This window comes from Myxine glutinosa, chromosome 1 (assembly GCF_964187855.1).
Source record: "Myxine glutinosa chromosome 1, kmMyxGlut1.1, whole genome shotgun sequence".
Taxonomy (NCBI): Eukaryota; Metazoa; Chordata; class Myxini; order Myxiniformes; family Myxinidae; genus Myxine; species Myxine glutinosa.
In genome coordinates this window covers 150,910,012-150,937,109 of record NC_136261.1, presented here as the reverse complement: position 1 = coordinate 150,937,109, position 27,098 = coordinate 150,910,012, and the positions used below count along the sequence as shown (strand labels likewise).

The following is a 27,098-nucleotide window of genomic DNA, read 5'->3' as shown; positions in this document are numbered from 1 at the left end:
GTCTTTAAGGGTCTTTGAGGTGTTTTGGGTCTTCAGGGTTTTTTGGGCATTTAAGGATATTTTGAGTCTTCAGGGGTCTTGGTGGTTTTAAGGGTCTTGGGGTAATTAAAGGGTCATCAAAGGTCTGAGGAGTCTCAGCAGTCTAAACGTAATTAAGAGGGTGTTAATTTTATTTGAAGAAGAAGAAGACGTTTTCATCGCATATAAACAAACATGCATAACGACACAACCATATACGTTTGCTCTATTATAATCAGATGATTTCATGACCTGTGAATTTTTTTCTCCTGTCAACACAGTGGTCTGTTGTCTATACACTGCCAAAATATAGGAATGAGTAATTTGTGTAATAAATGAAGGTTTCTGTGTGTAATTTCTTGTTTTAGCCCGAGTTTTCAATGCTGAAGAGTGTAAAAATACCGGTCACCCATCATAAGCATCAAGCATGTTTTCGCTTTATGTGTGTAACCTGGGTAACTGTACATTTTACCGTAATATATTATAATCTAACCACTTTTTATATTGCATATGAAACTGAAAAACATTCGGTGAAGCCTCTGAAGAGGTGAAGTCTCGGGCGACACACACGAGTATGTCTATTAATTACGTACTGTTTGAAGGTAAGTTGGATCGTGAGTACATTTATTAAATACGTATCATTGGACTATGTCCATTAATTAAGTACTTTCGGAATGTACCATTTAGACCTTTAGACATTTTAAGGCCCTTTAACCCCCTTAGACGTTTCCACCCTTTAGACTGCTTACACCACATACGATATAGTCCCCTTTAATCGCTATAACTATAATTGGAACGCACCCATTAGACCTTTTTAAACCCTTTATAACTTTTGTAGTCACTTAAGATGCCTAATTATCTGTGGGTAGACCCCTTAGACCAGTGTTTCGCAACTTTTTTCGCGATGTGGCCCAACATGTCATGGCCCAGTGGGGATCAAAGCAATTTTTTGAAACCAAAGAAATGTCAATAAGAACCACAACTTAATTCAATTTATACTTTTAGAGTATTTAATGGAACAATATTTCTCATTTGAACAATTTCTTTGTGAAATGAATCAATGCGAGTGAAGTAAAGCAAATTTATTTGTGACAAAGGGTCTTGCGAGAAATTTTTAGAAGAGAACATCAAGAAAATCAATTGAAAAGGCAAATGAACACTTCAGACTTCAAGGCTTTTCCATAACAAAAACAAATATTTATTTAAAATTAAGAAATGAAACTCCATTAACACATTGCAATAATAACCAGGAAAATAAAAAATATTTGAAAACTCATCTCCAGGGTGCTTTGCTTGTGGGCTGTAACACAAAACAGTGCAGTAACTAAACAGTGCAAAACAGTGCAGTAACTGCCAATTGAAAAAAAACTCAAAAAGTTGTAGAAAGCGCCAATTGAAGATCTGCCTCACATTCAAGAGCCTTTGTCTTCAGCTGCACCAACGTTGAGAAGCCTGATTCACAAAGATAAGATGGCGCAAAGGGCAGGAGTTTCCGAAGGCATTCCTTTGCAATGTTGGGGTAGGTTCCCATCATTTTTGGCCAAAACTCAGATATAGAGGAAGCTTCAAAGACATCTCTGGATCCAGAATCATTTTGAAATTCAATCAGTTCATCTTGCAGGTCATCCTGGACATCACTGACTTTAACAAGAAAAGGATTCCTCATGAGCGCCAGTCCTTCTCTCCCAATTTCTGGAAAGTACTGCAAAAATTCTTCTCGGAGACAGCTGAGGTGTGTCACAACATCCTTTGCAACGCCAGGATCCAACGGCTCATTAATAGTGACTTCTGAAAGAGATTTGAACATGGTAAAGTTCCCTTCCTCAGCCTTTCGTTTCCAGTTTTCAAGCTTCTGTATAAATGCACTGAGAGTGTCAATGAACTGAATGATAGTTGTTCCCTTTCCTTGCAGCTTTAGATTCAGTCTGTTAAGTTGATCAAAAATATCCACAAGGTATGCGAGGCGAAAGACCCACAGCTTTTCATGGAAGGAAGCTTCAAGTTTGTGCTTTTCTTGCATCTGTAGGAAACTCTGCATCTCTTCTCGGAGTTCAAACACTCGTGCCACAACATTTCCTTTTGATAGCCAACGCACCTTGGTGTAGTAAAGCAGGTTCTTATGCTCTGAATCCATTTCTGTGCACAATTGCTTGAACAGTCGGGAATTCAAAGCACTGCTTTTCACGTAGTTCACAATTTTGATGACTTGTTCAAGAACTTCCTGAAGAAGAGATGGAAGGGTTTTTGAAGCAAGAGCTTGCCGATGAATCAGGCAATGAACAGCAATGATGCCTGGAGATAGACTTCGAACAAGTGCTTGGGAGCCACTTTTTGCTCCTGGCATAGCTGGGGTGCCATCGGTGCACACTCCACAGAGATTGTGCCAGTTCAGTTCCTCATGGTCAAACAACTCTGTTACTTTTTCCATCATATCCACAACTCTGGTATTTTTCGAGAGAATGGCAGAATAAGAATTCTTCCTTGATGGAATCGCCCTTCACATACCGAACGAAGGCAAGAAGCTGGGAACAGGATGAAACATCTGTGGATTCATCCAACTGAATTGAGAACAATCCAAATGCAGCGTCTTTGATTTCAGCAATGTTCTTTTATGTCGCTAGACAAGTCAGCAATCCTCCTTTGAGCCGTATTATTTGACAGAACATTTTGTTGAACTTTTTTTCAGCTTCTTCTCCAAGCAGAATCCTAGCCATCTTCAGAGCACATGGATTGATCAGAGTCTCTCCGACTGTGTGAGGTTTCTTCTGTCGCGCAATGAGGAGGCTGACGGCATAAGAAGCATCCGTAAGACGCTTGTTTTGCTGAAATAATGTTCCACTTTGATCCAAGTGCTGGCGCTTCACGTTCTCTTCCATTCGCTTGAAGAAGTCCAAATCCTTATGTTGATGATGTGGATGAATCTTCTCCAAATGGAGCTTCAACTTCGATGGCCGCAGATATTGATTTCCGAGAACTTTCTGGCACAGGACGCATTGTCCCTTTAATTATCCACGATCATGTAACGATGTGAATCCAAACTTTATGTATTGCTCAACATATCCTCGTTTTGTCATTTCAGAAGGGTTTCTGGAAAGAAAAAAAAAAAAAAAGACTAGAAAAAAAAATGCAGGGAATAGTGGGTGGCTACCACTGGCCACCACCAACACACACAGAATTGAACTCTTGTTTAGGCCTTGTGCTTGAAAAGATTATATTATTTGGGCAAATATTTGGGCAGTCTCTGTGGCCCACCTGGAAAACGTGCTGTGGCCCACTGATTGGGAACCCATGCCTTGGGGCTTAGACCATTGAATTTCTTTCATTATGACACATTTCCTTCTGCATCACTGTGTATTGTACCTCGGGTTCTGAGAACATTTTGAACGCCTCGTCACAATTTTACGCTGTTGTCCGACAACCACCTGCGCAGGCGCACTTGAGAAACCCGGAAATAGCTAAAAACAACTTTTGTATTCTGCCAATTTATCCTTCATTCGTAAAGTTATTCTGCGTTTCTTTCATAATTTTTTTTTTAATACATTCATTTTCGTTTGTTTCTTTTTAGTTTTTTGTCCTTTTAAAATTCCTGTGTAACTCATTCCTTACTTCTGAGTTCCTCCTTCTCCTCCATATTCCAGTCGATTGCCGATAGGTGTACGAGTACGAAATCGAATTCAGTTCTTCGTCCGCTTGCTTTTAGTTTTCCCTAATTTTCATTCAATCATTCCTTCTTTTTTTTCGTGTTTCCTTCTATGTCGACGACCCGACCAAACGTCCCTGGAGGGGACACACAGGTCAGTCAGCCTGGCTCTTGGATCGGTCGTGGCTGCGCTTTTAAGGCGCATTTTACTTTTTCTCAATGAAAGGCCTATTCCTATTCCTATGCCTATTAGTGTTGTACTTGTTATTTCTGGATTGCTCACGATATTCCGGGTCCCGAAGGGCGGCGATTGTTTCTGCTTTTTGCCAACCAGTGCAAAGGTTGAGAACCTTGAGAACATTGTTTTTCTGATAAATCGGACACGGTGACAATTTTATCTGTTGTTGCATTTCCCGAAAATGGTGTCTTATTGATCTATTTCTGACAATTGCTTTTCTTATTTTGACGTTCATTAACATCCTCTCCTCATTCTCGCCCTTCTTTTGCTTTTTCGGTATCACCCTTTGGACTTTACACCCATTACTCCTTCAATGAATTTGTGCAACTTCCCGTGATCAGGTTTCGTGTACAAATCGTTTATAAGCTTTCTCTCCCCACTCTTCCCCTCTGCACCCTCCCCCAACCCCCACTCTCCCTATCTTCACCTCCCCCTCCCACGCTACACACTTAGTCTTACTACCTTCTTCTCCTTCTGCACTCCTCTCCCCTTCCCTCTGGACTCCCTCTTCACCCCTCTCACCTCTCCACACTTCTGTACCCCCCTCACCTCTGCATCCTCTGCCCTCCCCATCTGCACGTCATCTTCACCTCCCTTCTGCACCCCTGCCCTCCTGCACCCCTGCCCTCTCTGGAGCCCTCTGCCCCCCTCTGCACATCCTCTTCACCTCCCTTCTGCACCTCAGCTCCTCTGCACCCCTCTCTTCTTCCCTCTGGACTTCCTCTGCACTGCTGCCTCCTCTGCACACCTCTCACCTCTCCACACTTTTGCACCCTCTCCCCTCACCTCTGCACTCTCTTCCATCACCTCTGTGCTCTCTGCCCTCACCTCTGCACTCTCTGCCCTAAAACCTGCACTCTCTGCCCTAAAACCTGCACTCTGCCCTAAAATCTGCACTCTGCCCTAAAATCTGCACTCTGCCCTAAAATCTGCACTCTGCCCTAAAATCTGCACTCTGCCCCAAAATCTGCACACTCTGCCCTAAAATCTGCACTCTGCCCTCACCTCTGCACCCTCTGTCCTCACCTCTGCACCCTCTGTCCTCACCTCTGCACCCTCTGTCCTCACCTCTGCACCCTCTGTCCTCACCTCTGCACCCTCTGTCCTCACCTCTGCACCCTCTGCCATCACCTCTGCCCTCACATCTGCACCCTCTGCCCTCACCTCTGCACCCTCTGCCCTCACCTCTGCACCCTCTGCCCTCACCTCTGCACCCTCTGTCCTCACCTCTGCACCCTCTGTCCTCACCTCTGCACCCTCTGTCCTCACCTCTGCACCCTCTGTCCTCGCCTCTGCACCCTCTGTCCTCACCTCTGCACCCTCTGCCATCACCTCTGGCCTCATCTCTGCACCCTCTGCCATCACCTCTGCCCTCACCTCTGCACCCTCTGCCCTCACCTCTGCACCCTCTGCCCTCACCTCTGCACTCTGCCCTCAACTCTGCACTCTCTGCCCTCACCTCTGCACTCTCTGTCCTCACCTCTGCACTCTCTGTCCTCACCTCTGCACTCTCTGCCCTCACCTCTGCACTCTCTGCCCTCACCTCTGCACTCTGCCCTAACCTCTGCACTCTCTTCCCTCACCTCTGCACTCTCTTCCCTCACCTCTGCACTCTTCCCTCACCTCTGCACTCTCTTCCCTCACCTCTGCACTCTCTTCCCTCACCTCTGCACTCTCTTCCCTCACCTCTGCACTCTCTTCCCTCACCTCTGCACTCTCTTCCCTCACCTCTGCACTCTCTGTCCTCCCCTCTGCACACCCTCTTCACCTCCCCTCTCTCCTCCCCTCTGCACCCCTGCCCCTTTGCACCCTATACCTTCCCCTCTAGACTCCACCCCCGTTCCTCTGCATCTTTACTTCTCCATCTCCCCTCCCCTTTGCACCCGTGCCACCTCTGCACCCCTCTCCTCTCACCCATCCTCTCCCCTCTCCCCTCCCCTCCACACCCCCTGCAACCACTGCACCTCTATTACTTCTGCATGTTCCCACTCCCACATTCTCTGTTGTTTTTCACTCATCACTGATTTGATGCACTCTTGCTTGCTTAATAGGATGTGTCTGTCTGTTTGGACTTTATCTCTCTACATCCCCATCTTTATATATAGTCTCTCTCTCATTGTACAACCTTTGGACACAACTAAGGTTGTGGACTGCCACTTGAAGAGTTTCTGGCATTGAAAGGATGAATCAGGCACTTCATAAGCTGAAGCAATTATTCCAATCTGTCTCTGTCTGTCTAATCTCCAATCTGACAGACTACTGATGCTGTGTTGGATTTGCTCGGAAACATTCATGTTTTTTTTTTTAAGCTCGTCTCCAAGTCATGCCTATGACACAACGTTAAAACATGAACCATTGCTCGAGTTTGAAGCTTTAAAATATATGCCTGCCCCCAAGGGGTTATTAACTTTGGAGAGATCTCTCTATCAATCTGTGTCTGTCTTTGTCTCTCTCCACACTCTGGTCCTGCCATATACTTTTTCCCACTTTGATGCGTTCACTTGTTCTATATATATATATATTTTTTTCTCTCACTTCTAACCCAATTTTACTCTGCTGCTGTGCTTGTGCTCTGGCAATCGCACCAAACTTGGAGTACTGCTCTCCCCTATGGCTTGGGGTATGAGCATATATGTGCCTTCTCCTCCTCCTCCTCCTCCCCCTCTCTTCTTCATTGACCACAATTATTCGCAATTTAAATATCCACCACCTCGAAGAAAAACTGAGCCACAACATCATAAGGAGAATTCCAGGTCCTGTCGCAACAACAGACACAGTCGCCAAGGATGCCTGGAGCATATTTATTTTGAGCAACATGCTCCAAGAAATTTGCATGTGTACGAACCAAGCAATGAGAAGAGGTTCAGTAAAAACCAAAACGGTTCGCTGTGACAACTCGGAGAATGAGCTTCTGGCTTTTTTTGCCATTATTACTGGTGTAGTAAAGTTCACATCACCCTGCCTGCGGTGATGCCCATCACGGAGGATGCCCAGAATGCCGACTTGTTGGTCGGCTATGAAAGGTGTTGGGACGTTCTCATAAAGGAACTGTTCAGCAAGCGCTTGTCTAACCTGATGTACCATGCCGCAATGCCAGTTATTTGCTTTGAAGACATTCTGCACTACTTGTGCTTCGATAACAAGCATACAAAACACACTCGCCATTATTTGGAGAAAATGGCAGCCTTCCAGAACATTTGGAACCTGTTCTTGAAAAACTGCAAAGAACACTTCATTTCATTTGAGTACATCAGTGGACAAACAACTCGTACCGTTTAGTGGACGTTGGTCATTATGGGCTCAGCAATCCATCAAAATATGGGCTCAAGGTTTTTTGGGTTCACGATTCCAATTTAGCTTGCCGCAATGCATACGTCCTGTTTACATTACAGCACCCAGAGTATTTGCGTAATGAGACCCACATACTCCTCGTTCCTGAAAGAACTAGTTTTGGACCCACACGTGTTTGACAGGATACATGAGGTCTCAAAATCCCCAGCTTCCAACGAAGGTCTCGAAATCATTGGAGATTTTTGGTGTCCATAAACCAACAGCAGAGTCATCTGGACAACAGCAGAGTTGGACACTGAAAAGAAAAAGATGTCACTGCCCTTTGAAGGACAAAAGGATGTCAATGGCCGACAGTAGATGCACACGACGTGTCCGCAAGGACCACAGCAAGATTGTGGACAGTCTACGCTCGTTAATCCGACCCCGTTTAATCCGGAAATCTCACTATCCGACCAAAACATCCATGTACAGTGTACACTACATATAACCCTTGAAAGACGTTTTTATTTTTTTAAATAGTTTTGTATTTGCCTTTTTGTCGTTTTGCAATAAATGCCATTGAATGCATGTATTTGTTATTTTTTGTTTGTTTTTTTTCCCCCCATCTACCATCTACATCTCTCCCACGTACGCATGCCCTTCTCCCCCATGCTTAGGTCATAGGGCAAAAAAATTCGGGGAGTACACATTCTTTATGCCGGGTTTGAGTCCCGTGAGTCAAAGGGTGTGTAAGGTACATCGGAACACAACACGCACACACGCGGATCCTGTAAAGATGGTGGGGAGAGGGGGGGGGGGCAAGAGGGGGTGGGAGGAGGGGTGAAAAATAAAAAAAGCAATGTTTTAATGCACACAGTAATATTTATTAACCTTTTTTTTTTTTCTTTTTTTTTTTTGTATACTGAATCGAGGCTCGTGAAAGAGCTAACATTTACTTCACAAACAAATCAACCAGACAAACAAAATATATAAAAAGAGGGAGTGGAAAACAAGATGGGGAGAGAAGGGGAAGCACACAAACACAACATTTGAGAGCAGGGAGATGTGTGGAAGGGAGAGGGCTTGGGGGGAGGAGGCGTGGGAAGGGGGGGGGGGTGGGAGGGAGAAGTATAAAACACAAGGACACCAAGGACTTCCAGGACATAAGTTGGTATTTCAAAGAAGTGGAATTGGGGTGAAATTAGCGAGGGTAGAAAAGATCAAGGTTTTGGATGGGGGAAGATAAGAGATGGTGGTGAACAGCTGTTTTAAAGACCTGGAGGGTGGAGTGGGATTGAAGAGAGTGAGGGAGTTTGTTCCAGAGGTGGGAGAAAAGAGGAATTAAGGAGTGAAGGTGAGCAGAGAGTCTTGATTTTGGCAGTTTGACCATAAGAGGGTTGCAGGCAGATCTTGTGCGACCTGTAGGAATATTTGCGGGACAGAGCCCAGAGAGAGCTGGGGGGGCAAGGCCAGAGAGGAGTCGGTAGAAGACGGAAAGACCACCAACCTGCCTGCGGTGAGTGAGTGAGAGGCCCTTGGAGTTAGCTTCATCGCGGGAGATTCCAATGATTCTGAATGCTTTGGTTTCAACAGCGTGAAGACGAGCTAGGTGTGAGGCAGGAGCACCAGCCCAGAGGGGAGAGCAGTATTCCATTGAGCTGCGGATGAAAGCCTTGTATGTGGTGAGGAGCTCAGGTGTGCCAAGGAAGGACTTCGCACGACGGAGGATGCCCAGTCGGCGACTGGCTTTGGAGGCCAGATTTGAAATGTGGTTTTCCCAGGAAAGATCATGGCAGATAGTGAGACCCAAAAGCTTGAGTGACAGAACTTCTTGGAGAGGATTATTCAGAAAGTGGATGGGAGGGTTGTCCAGTCGGTCTTTTCGGAGAGACATCGTAAGAGTGTGAGATTTGTCAGGATTGAAAGACATGTTCCACTTGTTTGCCCAGTCTGTGATTTTGTCCAGGTCTGCAGAGAGTGAGGAGGCTGCAGACTGCCGATCTGAGGGATGAAGAATGGAGCGACACAGAGTAGAGTTATCAGCAAAGAGATACAGAGGATTTTCAAGAGAGTCAGAGAGATCATTGATGAAGACCAGAAAAAGCACAGGGCCCAGAACACTGCCTTGTGGAACTCCAGCCTGAACAGGAAGAGGAGATGAGAGAAACCCATTCAGGGCCACACGTTGACTACGACTAGAGAGGAAGTCCGCCAGCCATGCGTGGAGATTTCCATGGATACCAAAAGAGGAGAGTTTGGTGAGCAGAGCGGGGTGCCAGACCGTATCGAAGGCACGTGATATGTCAAGGGAGACTGCTCTAATTTCCTGTTTGGCATTGAGGACCTCCATCCATTGTTGAGAAAGCAGAAGCAGCATGTCCAGAGTAGTGTCCAGGTCTGAAACCAAATTGATGATCAGAGATCAAGCCATTGGAGAAGAGGAAGCATATATTTGAAGCATATATGAAAGGTCGTGCATAAATTTTTTTTGTTGTAGTGAAACGAACTATCATTCTTGGCCAAAACCAACATGACCCACCTCTGCATTCTCGTCTTTCTTTTTTTTTTGCAACTGCATCTAAGGTTAATGAGCCTTCAACAGGAGATTGGATGGAATCATGCTTGTTTCCCTTTTAAATTCACCTTACTTTGTTATTCTGCTTTCAATTTTTGGCATTTATGTACTATGTTGTTTTGACTGCTGTCCCTATCTGCTCTTGATTTTAGACTCGCACAAATGAAGAGGAAGATGAGTTTGGGGGCTTTGAGGTTTGTTCACGACTGCTTGAGATGGCATTCTGGAAATGCTGATACTATTGCTTTCTTATCACTGAGAATTTTGCTTTGCTTCATATGAAATGTAATATGTGTTGGCCATTGCTAATATTACTTTGCCTTTTTTCCATGTCATAAAATATTGTTGTGTCCCCGGGGTTAAGACCCCAAGAGGATGAATGACCGGAACAAGCTTTAACTCTGAGCTGTATTTTGAACTTGGCGGGATTATTTCTGGTGCGCGCGGGAACGTTCGAAGTCTTATCTGATCGGGAACACACGGGGTTATTCCGAACCCACAAAACAAATAAACGAACCAGGACAAGAAAAGTTAAATTTAACAAATAATGAATTTATTAAAAGTAATGGTAAACCAAATAAAATGAATGTGAGGTAAAAACTATTTCCTACTTTGAGACGTCTCCATTCAGACTCGTATACAAACAAGGGAATGATGATAGAAAATAAATAATGGCCTTTTGTTTAGTGCATGCACTTAGCTTTGCATCCCCAAATGGCTGGTAAGGCTTGCTGGTTGTCTCCTCGAACCACCGCGTGGGAAATGCACAAGATGGTGTGGTATCGCGCCTGTAGTCAGGCAATCGGGCAGGATCCTTTGCTAACACAGCTCCGATGATCCCTCCGGCGCACACAGACTAGCGCCCATCGTCCTCCCACGCAAAACAACCAAGTGACCGCCTCCAATGAACGCCAGGACCGAGAGAGAAAAATGCGACTGCCTCCAACAACCGCCAGCACCAAGACAGCTAAAATGGCGAGAGCCATCTTCTTTGTCCTCCAGCTCTCAAATATTCCATGCTGACCTTCACACTCTGTCCAATCATGGAGCGCTACTCAATCACGAAGGCCAGGGCATGGCCTCCCCATCACGAGTCAGGGGGGGGTGGGGGGGGGGGAACAAATCTCTCTCCGAATGTTCGCATGACGTCGAAGGCTGAGAGGTGGAGCTTGACTGGCACGATCGGCAACTTGACTGGCACGATGTGCTGGGTGTTGGTTAGCCCTGGTGGCGTTGAGTGAATCGAGTCATTTGTTAAAGTTGTTGTTTGGTGGGCTTTTTAATTGTAATAAAGATGGAGGGAAGATCACAGGGGCAAATTACACACTGGGGAATTGATCTTTAAGTCCTAGAATTACTTAACACAAAGCCACGCCCTTATGGCGACATGCAAACACTCTTACCCAGACAGACGGCCTACTTAGATGCATCGAGATTTCGCTACGCGACACTTGGAGCATTATATTCTACACGATTCTATCTCGACTAAGGTATTTCATTGTTTACACCCACAAATGTAACAATACTAACCTTCCCACTTGACCTATCGGTCAGAGGAACGATGGCAATCTTTCTAGACAGGTTTAAGACCAACTTCAACATTATATTATAACATGTTACCCTTTTACATAAATGACCTTTTAGAATAATCATTTCACCTCAACAAACATTACATAGACATCTACCATATAAAACAGTGTGTTTGTACATTTGTAAATTTGTCTGTTCTCCTTCACAATGACGATTTGAGTAGGGCTTTCAAGGCCAATCTTCACGAATGTGGGTTTACTACGGTCTATTTTTGAGGGCAAAACAAACACGAAAAACATTTTCCATAAAAGAGTAATTACGTCTCTTCACATTGGAATTGTATACGGTTCCAAACTGAGCCTCAAGGGCGGTGTACAGAATAGTTTTTTTTATTTTTATATATATAACAAATCCAAGCTGCAGGTTAGTGAAATTGGGTGGACGTGATGCGCAACACTCGCAGAGTAAAAACATTGCTTATTTACCACTCCGTAGGATGTCTAATAAATAAAGAAGACATAAGCACAGCTGATGCTAGGCCGAGGCTTCAGACTTTGGCACGCTCATGAGACTATATCGTTGAATATACTGTTCCATCCCGTCATTTTTGATGGTCTTTTATACCAGTATATTATAAACAATGCATTAGAATCCTAGGTGTACAAGCATTAACCTCACAATCCCAATACACCACCTAACAAACACGCCAATAATTTGTGACATTGCATTTGGTTAAATTGGAGTGTCATGGTGGTATGTTTTGCAAGGAGACAAAACCTTTGAAAAGCAGCTTATCCACTTTGTTCTTAATTGTAATAATTATATTATATATATAAATCTATATACAGTGGTACCTCGGCTTACGAGTTTAATCCGTTCCGTGACGGAGCTCGTAAGCCAAATCGCTCGTAAGTCAAAGCAAATTTTCCCATTCAAATGCATTGAAATGCTATTAATCCGTTCCAGCCTCAAAAAAAAAACACCAATTTTTTTTGTTAGGTGCTTTTAAATAACAAAAATGTACTTTATAAATAACAAATAATGTATAAACAAGCACGACCTCGTATATACTGTACATAATACAAGAGAATGTAAAGAAATAAACTGGTTTTATTAAGCAGAGGAGAAGAGCATGCCAGGTGAGGTGTGCGTGTTGTCGACTTGGCGAGGCAGTACGATCGTACTCCTTCTACGATATGTACGATTTTGAAGCAGAAGGAGTCCATAAAGGCTATAACGCCAGCCAAGGGCGTTACGATTATTTCAAAGCTCCGGACCTCTATCCATGAAGATATGGAGAAGTTGTTGTTTGTGTGGTTGAAGGAGAAGCAGCTCGCAGGAGATACCGTGACCGAGAGCATCATGTGTTTGAAAAGATTGAAACTCGGATATCGAGCACGGACCACGAGGTGTTTTTTCTTTTTTCTTAATCTCGGTTTCAGTGAACTTTTGCTCTGTGCTCACGTGTACTGTACCTGTACCTGTAATGGTACGTCAGAGGATGGCACCTGTTGTCATCATATTAAGTGCAAGATGTTCTGCATCGTAAGTTGGTACACCGTGGTCTTTCGGCGGTGTTTAAGCCGGCCGTCTTGGCTTCTGTCACCATTGGCATTGAGTCTTTCGATGTAGGTAGGTCGTTGTGTGCCGGTGCCTTGGCCGAATTCCTTCATTGCTGCATTGTTAGCTCACCTGGTTTTTTATACCACATCTTTGGTTATCGGACCAGCGAATGACGTCATCTCCTCCAAAGTATGGCTTATTCTCACTTGTCTTGGACGATCTTCTACTTCTAGCCTTCCACCGTGCATTTGGTGTCCACTGTACTTACTGTACAGTGCCTGGTAAAATTGATGTAATGGGTTTTTGACCGTCAACGCCATGAACCGTCATGAACCGTCATGAACCGTCAACCGCCATGAACCGCCATGAACCGTCAACGCCATGAACCGCTAACACTCAAAAGCCCATTTATCGCGCCTTATAAAGCAAAACGCAAACCGAAAGCCATGCCTCTCAAGCGAGGCGTGCTTCCGTGGTCACGTGATCCACAGGTGTAGCTCATTATACCCGCACGCGCGACACGCTTTGGCGGTCACGTGACCAGCCACTCTGGAGGCGGGGATCCCCGCCGATGACGTCACCGGCTGGAGCAAGGAGATTCCTCGCTCATGTATTTCGACGATTGCGTGTTTTATATCCAAGCAGAGATGCTTTCACGGCAAGATAACCGCGTGACCGGAACCGGAAGCCACAACCGGAAAATTCAAAAAAATAAATTTTTTGAGCTCGTACATCGGATCTCGGCTCGTATCCCAAAGCAACAAACCGCCCGAGCGACGGCTCGTATCCCGAAAAACTCGTACGTTGGGGCACTCGTAAGCCGAGGTACCACTGTATATATAAAACACAGTTTGTGTGTGTAATGTTACCGATAGACTCCTAAACGGAGAGGCTCACGTGCTTGATATTTGGCATAGACATGGCCATTGAGCCTGGGAAGAACATGGCCGACCTAAAAAAAATTATTTCATAATATTTTTTTACCTTATTTTTACCTCAGCGCATTTCAGCGAGGAATATTATGCACGGAATCTGAGGCGGTGGCAGAGCAGCGCGCTGATTCGCTCAGAGTGATCACGTGATGTTCCTTGCCGCCATAAACTCGGTTACGTGTTCGCACGTATTTCAGAGCGAAAAGCGATTGCGTTTTTTCACATTTCAGCGAGGAACATTGCCATTCACACCACATAGTTTTTTTTTTCTTTAATCTTTATGAGATCCATATTTTTTATTCATATTTACCTCAGCGCATTTCAGCGAGGAATATTATACACGGAATCTGAGCAGGTGGCAGAGCAGCGCGCTGATTCGCTCAGAGCGATCACGTGATGTTCCTTGCTGCCATAAACTCACAGTTACTCGTTCGCACGTAATTCACACGTTCAAAACAAACGAGATCCGCGAAGCGAGTTGGTCGAGTCGTGCTAACCAAGATGGCGACACGGCGGCTTCACTTTTCACGGAGTATGAGCGTTCTATATATTTTCAATTCAGTGCGCCCGACTCGCTCACGTACTTGATTTGTGGCATAGACATGGCCATTGGGCCTTCACGGTGTAATTTGTCCGAGGCTTTTGTCCGAGTGAGCTTGAGTCGAGAGGGCGAATGTACGGGTTGGGAATGTACGGGTCTCCCTTCCCCCACCCGGCAACGCCGGTACTGGAGGGCGTCACAGGATCGGTGAGTCTCCAAAATCCGCTTCGTGCTGTTGCGAAGATTCAGGACGATGTCGCGATTGTTGTGCTGCTCTCCGACCATGAGAACTGCAACGTCATTGTTGACTGGCCCTCCCCTTCCCTCCCCCTTCCCCCTCCCCCCTCCATCCTCCCCTCCCCCTCCCTTCCCCTTCCCCCTCCACCCTACCCCCTCCCCTTCTCCCCTCCCCCTCCATTTTCCCCCTCCCCCTCCCTTTTCCCTCTCCCCCTCCCTTTGCCCCCTCCCCCTCCCTTTGCCCCCTCCCCCTCCCTTTTCCCCCTCTCCCTCCCTTTTCCCCCTCCCTTTCACCCTGCCCCCTTCCCCACCCCGTTCCCCTCCCCCTCTCCCCTCTCCCTCCCCTTCCTGCTCCCCCTCCCCCTCCCCCTCCCCCCTCTCCGTCCTCCGTCCTCCCCTCCCCCCTCCCCCCTCCCCTCCCCCCTCCGTCCTCCCCTCCCCCCTCCATCCTCCCCTTCCCCCTCCACCCTCCCCTTCCCCCCTCCACCCTCCCCTCCCCCCTCCATCCTCCCCTTCCCCCCCTTCCCCTTCCCCCTCCCTTCCCCCTCCACCCTACCCCCTCCCTTTCCCCTACACCCTACCCCCTCCGCCCTACCCCCTCCCCCTCCCCCTCCGGGGGTTTGATATGATGTGGCATGGAGTCAACAAAGGTCTGGAACTGTTCTGCAGGAATGTGGCACAATTCTTCCACAAGTAATTCCTCCAATTCACATTGGTTCCATAGAGGCAGAAACTGCTGCTTTAGGTGCCTCTCCAGACAGTCCCACAAATGCTCTATGGGAGAGCCGTGGAAGATGGGTAACTTGGTCCTTGTACTCCACAAACCACCTGGTGACAACATGTGCCATATGGATTGAAGCATTGTCCTTCTGGAAGATACGCCTCCTGCAGTGAAGACATTCTGCATCATGAGATGCAGATGATCGCTCAGGATGTTGGTCATGTAGCGCTGATGGAGTAGCTGATGTAGTGCTAATGTGGCGCTGATGTAGTAGCGCTAATGTAGCGCTGATTTATCGGTAATGTAGCGCTCTGCATCAATCCTGCCTTCTAATGGAATGAGTGGACCCAGGCCATGCCAGGAAAATATGCCCCACACCATTATGGAACCGCCAGAACCTTTTACTGTTGGAACCAGGTACTCTGGGCTGTAGGGCTCCATGGGCTTTCACTACACGTGCACGCGTCCATGCATCAAGAATATGGTGAAAGACGACTTATCAGACCATATCACATTCCTCCAATGCTTTGCAGTCCATTGACTATGCTCCTTGCACCACTGGACCCAGAAATGGGAATTGCCATGTATAATGAGTGATTTGTGCACAGCAACCCAGCTGTAATATCCCATCCTGTAAAGTTCCCTTTTGACTTTTTTAATTATATCGGATGCTCACTATAAAAATTGAACTCAGCACACAGTTTGTCCGCCATTGCTCTCCTGTTTTACCTTGCAGTCCGGAGTAATGCCTGTGCATCACGCTTGTCGATTGTGCGCCTCCACTCACTGTTGCCCTTCAATGAAGATGTCTTTACTTATTTTTCCTAGCCTTCCATCACTTTCGAGACAGTTCCTCGTAACAGGTTGGTAATTTCCGCAACAACTACACCCCGTTCAAAGTCACAGAGGTCTCTCTCCTCTTGCGGCCATGCTGGCTCTTTATACTCAAGCGGCAGCCTGCTTATATGTACACGACGAGAGGACTGCCTATAAAGAGATGCATATTTCACCCACCAGTCACTCGTGTGGTGGCCCCATACTCTGAATATATGTTGTACTGCCATTGTGCCCTGGTATTTCCATTTTTTTTTATCCACAATCTTTACATATATCTTATTATAATAGAGCAAACGTATATGGTTATGTCGTTATGTTTATATGTGACTAAAACGTCTTCTTCTTCTTCTTCTTCTTCAAATAAAATGAACATCCTCTTAATTAACCCTCAATTACGTTTAGACTGCTGAGACCCCACAGACCTCTGACAACCCTTAAGGCCCCCGAAGACCTTAAAGACCCTGAAGACTCTGAAGACCCAAAACACCCCAAAGTCCCAAAACACCTTTGAAGGCCCTGAGGATCAAAAAGACCCAAAACACCCTGAAGACCCTAAAGACCAAACTCCCCAAAGACCCAAAATACCCTTAAATGGCCAGATAATCCAAAAGACCCTGAAGACCCAAATGGTGCTGAAGACCCAAAAAACCCTGAAGACCTAAAAAGACCCAAAGACCCTTAAAGACCCAGAGGAACCAAAACACCCTCAAGACACAAAAGTCCCAAAATACCCTTAAATGGCCAGAGGATCCAAAATACCCCAAAGACCCCAAAGACCATTTTGACCTAAAAGACCCTTAAATACCCCAAAAAACCAAAATACCCCAAAGACTCTTAAAGACTCAGAGGAAACAAAAGACCCTTAAGATCCAAAAGCCCCTGAAGACACCAAAGACCCAGAAGACCCAAAACACCACAAATACCCCAAATACCCTGAAGACCCAAAACACAATGAAGACCCAAAAGACACCTAAATGGTCAAAGATGCCTATCCCTCTGAAACGACGTGTGGTGAGGCGTGCGGAGTGCGCCGAGTCTCGCTTGTATATAGAATTGCTGAATTTGACTGATACCTTTGTGTACTTATTTGATTTCTGTAAAAGTGGAAATTTTTGTGCTACAACGGAGTAGCATGAGTTTTACAATGCGCTAATGTTTAAAAAAAATAAAAATTTGTACACCAAGTCTGTGCTCGTGTAAGAGCTAACACATAGAACATATTACAGAGCGTTTCTAAAAGAGTGATACAACTATAAACGTTTATTTACAAAGAAACAGAAACCTGAGGAACGTGAACCAAAAATTTATTGAAAGCTTATGACATGGTATTTTCTATCACTGATTGCTATTGCAGTAAGTCACTGCTAGAGTTGGTGAGAGTCCAAGGTCTGAAATTGTCATTTATGCAAAATCCTTGTAATTGACGTTCTCGATGTGTGCCCCTCCACGGTTCAGACAGGCATTGATCCTGGCTCCAAAGATCTGTCCAACTTTCCTGTAGGTCACATGTGGCACTGCCTGGAGGTAGTCTGACACCTCCTGCTTCAGATCATCCAGTGTGGCAGGGCGGTTGACGTAGACAGAGCGGTACCCAGGGCAACGAGGCGGCTTCTGAAGATCTGCTGCAGGAAAGTGATGGTGTCACCAGCTGTATGCGGGGGTGCACCATCTTGCATAAACCAGGTCATGCTGAGCTGGTTTAGAGTTACCTTTTGGGTTGTGCTAGATCATAATGGAACTTCTGGAGCACAGCCCGGTAGCACGCACCGTTGATCGTCAACGTCCTGCTGTTGTCATTCTCAAACCAGTAAGGCCCTAGTGTTCCCCATCTGGCATTGAAGGCACAGAAGCATGTGACCTTGGGCCCTTTTAGGTACCTCTCAGTGATCTCCTCAGGTGGTTCTTCCCCCCAGAAAATGTTGTTGTGTTGATTTAGTCTTGTACCACAGAGCCACCACTTCTGTCTTCTGCTCCACTGTCAATGGCATCGTTGAGCTATGGAACTAGAAATCCCAAGAAACAAATAACACGATAATACCACCAAACCCTGAAAAGGAAAACTGTATAAGTCAAAAAACAAAGAAATGGCAGGAAGTCAAAGTTGTATCAATCTTTTTGAAACATCCTGTATAAAGGGAGCGGGAGACAAGAGGGGGAGAGAGAAGGAAGCACAACAGTGGGGAACAGGGGCATTGGGAGATCTGTCCAAGGGAAAGAGCTGGGGTGGGGTACATGGGATAAACAAATGGACACTACCAGGACTTTCAGGAAAGAAATCGGAATTTGAAAAAGGTGGATTTGGGATGTATTAACGGTTTGCTTTTTTTCGAGAGATTGTAGTACCAGATATTTCATTTGCCTTTTTTAGAGAGATTACAGTACCAGATTTTTTTTTTGTGTGTGTACTAGTCGAGGCTTGTGTAAGAGCTAACACAGAATATATAATAAAGGGAGAGGTAGACAAGAGGGGGAGAGAGAGGAGGAAGCACAATAACAGTGGAGAACAGGGGCATCGGGAGATCTGTGGAAGAGAGAGGACTTGAGCTTCTCCCGTATTTTTTCTCTGTCTTCCACAACGGATCTGTGAGACGGCCTCTCCTCCTTGTGGGTAGTCACTTGTTATAATCATGTATGGAATGCATGTGCCTTATGCATACAGTTGTTGCACTATTGTGGGTTGCAAGCAACAAGCTTGGCCAGCACATTTAGCGTAGGTCTATGTGCTTCGTAACTGCAGTAATATACTTCAGGTCCACAATTCAACGTAAAATACGCTTAGTCATTTGAAAGCAAATTTCAAAAGTAGACAAACTTCAATGTTTCCTGAAACATTTTTTTTTTCATGTCGAGTCTCCTTGGGCAATGATGGCGTGTTTGCCATCATATTGCCTTTCTATGGCTGGTACACACGAGTAAGTGTGTGGTATAGATGGGGGGTCGCCACTCCTCTCCATCTCTGCTGGCCGTTGGGGATTTCACCCTCTTCCGCCCATGTTGTTGGAGTCGACTGGACTCTCATCCACCAGATGTGCAGAGCCATCTGCAATTTAAACCGCATGGCTGCGGTCCGTTACCCTGGTACGGGGGGGATGACAGGTACTACACCTTTCCCACAGGTGACCCCATGCAAGGCAGGGGCATCCATATCCCTGAGGTATCAGAAGACACCCGCATCCCCAAAGAGAGAGGAAACCTGCAAGCTTGGTTAAAGCAGGGCTTGATGCACTAATGCACTTGCGGGCTTGATGTTCTGTCCATGCCACAAATGAAATATTGAAAGCTGGTAGGGGTGAAAGTTCCATACTAGTTTGTGGAGACAGCGATGCCGAGGTCGGAGATTGTAATGAATAGAAAATCCAATGCTCCAGGAGACCATTGATTTACGAATCTCTGCATTCAATTGACGATTGATTTGATGTGCCATACTGTACTTTCTCATCGTATTTTGCAATCTTTATTTCATTGGTTCCATAAGTTGCTTCATTGGTTTCCATATGATTTATATAGGGTTCGTAAACATTAGTTAATAGTGTGTTCTGATGCCTGCTTCTCGTCAGTTCTGGTTACATTGGAGATTATTTTATCCCTATGTAAGTGTTCACTGGAGATTCACATGGTTAACATTGTTGAGTTTGTCATGTGCCCACTCTGAAATATAAAGCACATGAACACGTTTTCATGTTGATCAACGAGAAAATGTATTCATGTGAAAATTTTCACTTTTTTAGTATCTTATCCATCATTGCATAGATCTTTTTATTTTTAATTTTTATGGATATCGCCCCAGACATGGCGTACAGCCACTCCAGGTAAGGGGCTAAGAAGGTAAGAGAATATAAGGATAAAGCAAAACAAAATAAAAATAAATAAATAAAAAATAACAAGAAATCATCCAAGACACAGGAAGTAGCAGAGGTCGGTAAAATGCGATTAGACCTCAAAGATGTAGGAAGTATGAATTGACATTCCTCTTAAAGCCGAGTAGATCATAGGATAATGGGAAGCTTGTTACAGGTAGTGAATTCCAGAGCGAGACAGCACGGGGGATAAAACTATCTGCATAGCCTTTTGTTTTGCATCTTGGGTCGACTTGTAGTGTATGGGTGTGCAGAGATACCGAGTCTTACGTCCAAACGCTCGTATGGGAGGAACCAAGTTATAAAGTCCAACAGAAAGTAATGCAATCCTGAAAATTTCTTGTTTTGAAGTATACTTAATTTTTTTAAGTACACATCTCTCTTTGTTGTTGTTGTTGTTGCTGATGAAAGCATCTCCAACATGCTGAAACGGCAGAATATTAATGGTGTCAAACTGGTACTGTTTCAGGCAGCAGACCCTCTCCCAGAAACTGGTGATGGTGGACCTGCTGTATCACCAGCTGTTCCTTGGGCCACTTACCCTTTGGGTAAGTACAAAGCTGTTTCATGGTTAACTTTGGTTTGAAGAGTTTAATATGTTTCCAAAGCATACATATTGAATGAAAGGGCATTTTAATTATACAAGTAATAGGTTGTATATTAATTGTGACATCAATTTTGGCATTCACCAGTAAACATTGAAATGTGTTGGTTGGCTGATTTTGTGCTCATGTGTTTTCACTAGTTTTTCATTGATATTTGGAGATTTATTATTGATGTTTTTCACTTTTTGTAAAGTATACAAGTCAGGAGACGACGATGGTTCACGAGCGAGCGGTATTCAATGACAAAGGTCAAAACCGACATTGAAAATATATAAATAGGAATGTATTATCTGTTATGAGACGAGTTAACTACACACTACCGAAAATTCGGTTCGATTCCGACAACTTTGAAAATTTGACCTTTGTGACCTTGAAATGTCAAAACGAAGGTTACTGACCTTGAAATGAGATAGAAAATAATGTATAATCAGTTATGAGGTTAGTTAGCTACACAATACCGAAAATTCGGTTAGATTCCAACAACTTTGAAAATTTGACCTTTGTGGCCTTCAAAGGTCAATGGTCGAAGATTCTGAAATTTGTTCGAAAACTTGTATTTCATGATGTATGTGATAATATAAAAACATGTACGACATTTCACCCTATCAGGAAGCGAACAATGTAATAAAACCATAAAAAATCGACTTTTCTAAATTTTGTGACCTTGTGACCTTGATCTTGGGGCGAAAATGAAATATCGAGCTCCGTGGGGCTAGACACATGACATTGGCCTAACCAAATATCGAAACCGCTATCAGATTCCACCAACTCCCTCGGAGAAGATGTAGCTTGAACTCGATTACCCCCTAAAAAGACATCTTTTTCGGGCGTGGCTCCGCCCACAATGGGGGCAATACGCCCACTCGAGGCAGGACACAACCAGATCATGATATCAACCTCCCACCCAAGTTTCATCAAGATCGGATGATATCATCGGGTAGTTATGCTGCGGACAGACAGACAGACAGACAGACACACACCCATGACGAATATAGTGGTCACTCTGTTTGATAACAATGGCCGTGGCCTTAAAATTTAATTTAATGGCCTTAAAATGCATGTTGTGTTGTGTTGTCTGTTTGATAACCCGTGAACCAATATATTTTATGCCCGTGGAGGAGCTAGCCTACAATGGACCAGGTTATAAGAGAATAGAACAGCACTCGGTAGAGAACACAGTTCTTGCCAATGAACAGTTTATGTTTTGTATCCCACTGATGGATCGGATCTGGACCTGAACCAAAATCTAATCGGCTTGTTGTTGTCACCTAACCAAATCATACATCTAGTTTTGTCATAACTCGTCCAAAATATATCATTTTTGGACCCGTCTCAATGGTGAAAAATCACTTTAAAAAAAAATTAGAATACCTCTTATCCGGATGTAGATTCAGATCTTCACCAAAATCACATCGATTCGTCCTTGTCACACACCGAACCTGTCCACCGTTTTTTTTCTTTTTTTTCCCCGCATATATCCATAACTTTTTAGATATTGCGCTATAGACATTGGTTTTAGCCCTATCACTCAATGGTGAAAAGTCACTTGGAAAGAAATTTTTGTTTGTGGATCCAGATCTTCACCAAAATCGAATCATTTCATCCTTGTCACAAACCCAACTTCTCCACCAAATTTCGTCCCAATCCATCCACAACTTTTTGAGATTCTGTTCACAAACAGACAAACAGACAGATAGGGATGAAAACATAACCTGTTCCAGGTCATTGAGCATTTGTAGCTAGCTGTCTTGTCAAGGTTCCAACGTAGTGATCAATGATATCCCAAAGATGTTCAATTGTATTTAAATCTGATGAGATGGCTGGCCAGGTTTTCATAACATAAATGTTGACATTGGCAAGAACGTTCATTGTTCGAGTGGCCCTGTGAGCAGGAGCATTATCGTGAATAAAGATGATTCTTGGACTCATGTTGTTGAAGGATGACGCATGTTGTAAGAGCTCATTAATATATTGATCTGCTGGCAGATTGTCATGCATACGGATCAAGTTGGTACAAAAGGTTTTGGCAATACCACCCCATGTCATGACACCTCCACATCCAAAATTTGTGTCTTCCTCAACATTATTTTGTGTTTTTGATATCTTGGAAGCCTCCATATAATGAAACTGAGTAATGCCACTTTGGCACCCTTGAGGATGTTTGTAAAAGGCAATTATCATGCATTAGCTGTCATCTTTAGCAAAAATACTATTATTTTGCATATCTTCGCAAGGAAATATCCAAATACCATAAATGAGGTGTTTAATCCTGTCTTTTGAGGGATGCTGAATTCAATGAAGCCATTCAAATAATTATAAGATGAACATTTAATAATTCATTATGCAAATTAGCTGTCACCATTGATGAAAACATGATATTTGTTTATTGTGACCTGTCCCCCCACAGTGTAAAAAAAAAAGAAAAAAAAAAGTGATACACTTAAAAGTGTCTGAGGAAACTTCGTCAAGTGAACATTATCACCGTTCGGAGCTGCCAACATTTGGCTTAAAAAAAAAAAGAAGAAAAAAAAAAACCCTGCCTCTTGCAGTGAAATCTGCGTAATGAACATGAATAGAAAAATCGGAGTCGATGGCAACGGGTTTCACTTTGTAGGACGGCCGATCATGGTCATCAAATGACTTTCAAACAAACTTGGATATTTGTGATTCTCGGTGAGATAACTTGGGGCATGAGGTCAAGATAAGGTTAAAGGGAGCAGTTGGTGATCTACATGTAGTTGACACTAAATACCAAAATTAATTGAAAGGTGTCATTTTTGGCACTTCACTCTGTCTCCGCCACGAGAAGATCTGATAAACACACTCGAAGTTGAAACTGCGATCCCTTCTACTGTTTCATTGATGAAAGCTAACCTGTCACGCATCTGGAACTCCATGGACGTGTACAACATGTATCTAGCGAATGGTGGAAAACATTTCTCTCTCTGGACACAAGTAGCTAAATTATCAGAAATATCTGCCCCGATCTCCTCATCCTATCTGAGGTAGGTGTTGCTAGTTTACTCCTGTTTCACAGCAAAGCGTCGGAATTGATTCACTTAGTAGCATCAGACAAAGTTGATAACATTGAAGTCTCCTTAGACAGAATTGCTGCCAAGTTTGCACTGGAATCTATGAAGTTGTGTGCTGACCATGACTGCTATCAGATCAGAATGAACATACAGTGCATTCAGAAAGTATTCAGACCCTTTCACTTTTTTCACATTTTGTTATGTTGCAGCCTTATGCTGAAATCGTTCAAATTCATTTTTTCCCTCATCAATCTACACTCAATACCCCATAATGACAAAGAGAAAACAGGATTTTAGAAAGTTTTGAAAATTTATTAAAAAGAATAAACTGAAATATCACATTGACATAAGTATTCAGACCCTTTGCTATGACACTTGAAATTTAGCTCAAGTGCCTCCCATTTCTCTTGATCATCTTTGAGATGTTTCTACACCTTGATTGGAGTCCACCTGTGGTAAATTCAATTGATTGGACATGATTTTGAAAGACACACACCTGTCTATATAAGGTCTCACAGCTGACAATGCATATCAGAGCAAAAACCAAGCCATGGTTTTTGATGAGGTCGAAGGAACTGCCTGCAGAGCTCAGAGACAGGATTGTGTCGAGGCACAGATTTGGGGAAGCCTACAAAAAAATTTCTGCTGCATTGAAGGTTCCCAAGAGCACAGTGGCCTCCATAATTATTAAATGAAAGAAGTTTGGAACAACCAGGACTCTTCCTAGAGCTGGCCGCCCGGCCAAACTGAGCAATCGGGGGAGAAGGGCCTTGGTAAGAGGTGACCAAGAACCCGATGGTCACTCTGGCTGAGCTCCAGAGATCCTGTGTGGAGATGGGAGAAATTTCCAGAAGGACAACCATCACTGCAACACTCCACCGATCTGGGCTTTATGGCAGAGTGGCCAGACGGAAGCCTCTCCTCAGTGAAAGACACGTGAAAGCCCACAGAATCCTGTTTCTCACAGTCTGAGAGTCCTTTAGGTGCTTTTTTGCAAACTCCAAGCGGGCTTTTCGGAGAGACATCGTAAGAGTGTGAGATTTGTCAGGATTGAAAGACATGTTCCACTTGTTTGCCCAGTCTGTGATTTTGTCCAGGTCTGCAGAGAGTGAGGAGGCTGCAGACTGCCGATCTGAGGGATGAGGAATGGAGCGACAGAGAGTAGAGTCATCAGCAAAGAGATGGAGAGGATTTTCAAGAGAGTCAGAGAGATTTTTTTTTTTTTTTTTTTTTTTTTTTTTTTGTATACAAGATCGAGGCTCGTGAAAGAGCGAACATTAATCACACAGAAAGACAAACAGACACATAAAACAAATAACATCGGGAGCGGTAGACAAGATGGGGAGAGAGGGGGAAGGACACAAACACAACATTTGAGAGCAGGGACCGAGAGACATGGAGACATCGAGAGATCTGTGGGAGGGAGAGGGCTTTGGGGGGGAGGCATGTGAAGGGGGGGAGGCATGTGAAGGGGGGGGGGGGGTGGGAGAGGTATAAACATATGGACACTGCCAGGATTTCCAGGAAATAAGTTGGAATTTCAAACAAGGTGGATCTGGGGTGAATTAGTGGGGGTAGAAAAGATCAAGGTTATGGATGGGGGAAGATAAGAGATGGTGGTGAACAGCTGTTTTAAAGACCTGGAGGGAGGAGAGGGATTGAAGGGAGTGTGGGAGTTTGTTCCACAGGCGGGAGAAAAGAGGAATGAAAGAGTGAAGGTGAGCAGAGAGCCGAGATTTCGGCAGTTTAACCATCAGAGGGTTGCTGGCAGATCTTGTGCGACCTGTAGGAATATTTGGGGGACAGAGCACAGAGAGAGCTGGGGGAGCAAGGCCGGAGAGGAGTCGGTAGAAGACAGAAAGACCTCTCATTCATTGATGAAGACCAGAAAAAGCACAGGGCCCAGAACACTGCCTTGGGGAACTCAAGCCTGAACAGGAAGAGGAGATGAGAGAAACCCATTCAGGGCCACACGTTGACTATGACTAGAGAGGAAGTCCGCCAGCCATGCATGGAGATGTCCATGGATACCAAAGGAGGAGAGTTTGGTGAGCAGAGCGGGGTGCCAGACCGTATCGAAGGCACATGATATGTCAAGGGAGACAGCTCTAATTTCCTGTTTGGCATTGCTGCCAAAAGTCACCTTGGCTCCAACGGAAGTGTTGGAGATAATTTGATGCAGATGTACCTTGGACGACCTATGCTTCACAGCTCAATGTCGTTCCAATGCTGCCAAATTGAAGTGCACAATGTTTTGCACCTGTTGGGGAGAAAGTGTTCCAAAAATGAATGAACACAGGCAGCTGCAGCATTTACTACAACAACGACAACAAATACAACAACAACAACAAATACAACAACAACAGGCATTTTAAGGCCATTTTCTCTGCTAGAGAGTGGGTTAGCCTTGCGGGCCCCATGACGATCTTTACAATGCGAGCTCCAGCATTTATTGATGACAAATATTCTGTTACCAAGTGAAGTATTCCTTAACGAGACAGACAATCACATATGGGGTAAAGGAGATAACGTGACAACAATTCTTTGTATGAGATCTTCATTAAAACGTGTGCAAAATCAAGAAAAAATATTGTTCTTTCACAGTGGCAGCTACTTTCCATAATAAAGAATACAATGAACATTTGACTTTTATATGGCCCCATTGAAATTGGTGACCCTGAAAGCATGGGTTTGGACTCCTTATTTAACGTGTTTGGGTGCATACTTGTGAATATAGTCTGAAAAATAATAATTTTGTTGATGCTGAGAGCTAATTTGCATATGAATTTTTTTCAGAGTAGATTTTTAAAATTATCCAGGGTGCCAATATAGTGTTGCACGAATTACTTGTAATGAAGGCTTGAAGATTGCACGTATTAATCGTAATCACAAAAATGCAAAAAAAGGTTTGATGGATGCCAATGCACACTTTTTTTTAGTTAACACCTGGACTATCATGCCTTCCAAGGAGACCCTGGATTCGTCACTGAACATAACACTTGCCCATCGCCTCCATGCCCATTGGACCTGCTGATTTGACCACTGCAAGCATGCTTGGATGTGTCGCAGCGCCAGTCATGGACAGTGCAAGTCATGGATGCTGGACAGGATGACGAGCATGGATCCCTGCATCATGGAGACTCCTCAAGACTGTGTTGACACTTGTCCTGCGACGTCTAGGGAGCGTGTTTGCAGCACTGTGGGCAGTTTGAAACTGATTGGGAAGATGAGTCATCTGGAATGTGTTGGTCCTGAAGTCGTTATCCTGGGACGTCCACTTCTTGGCATATCTCTTGTTGATCCAGTGGCTTGATAATGTCTCCTGAGGTTATAAACAGTTCCTCTCCACATGTCAGGGTGCTTGGGTTTCCCATGCTGATTGATTACTGAATGAGGCAATTGTGTTGCGTGTAAACGTACAATCGGTGATCTGCACATCATTCGTACCAAAAAGGCAGTTTGAATGAACGGTGTAGCAGTCCTTCAACAACTACATTATTAA

At 44.5% G+C, this 27,098-nt stretch overlaps 1 protein-coding gene across 1 annotated transcript in view; it reads left to right on the top strand.

Moving 5' to 3' along the window:
* The first annotated feature begins 3,452 nt into the window (after positions 1-3,452).
* The window catches only part of CCDC91 (coiled-coil domain containing 91), a 126,085-nt gene continuing 102,439 nt past the window's right edge, over positions 3,453-27,098 (top strand). The window contains exons 1-3 of the mRNA XM_068119939.2: positions 3,453-3,812; positions 9,894-9,935; positions 20,429-20,507. Coding sequence (XP_067976040.2) covers positions 3,771-3,812; positions 9,894-9,935; positions 20,429-20,507 — 163 coding nt within the window. The 5' untranslated portion in view covers positions 3,453-3,770. The remainder of the gene's footprint in view (positions 3,813-9,893; positions 9,936-20,428; positions 20,508-27,098) is intronic.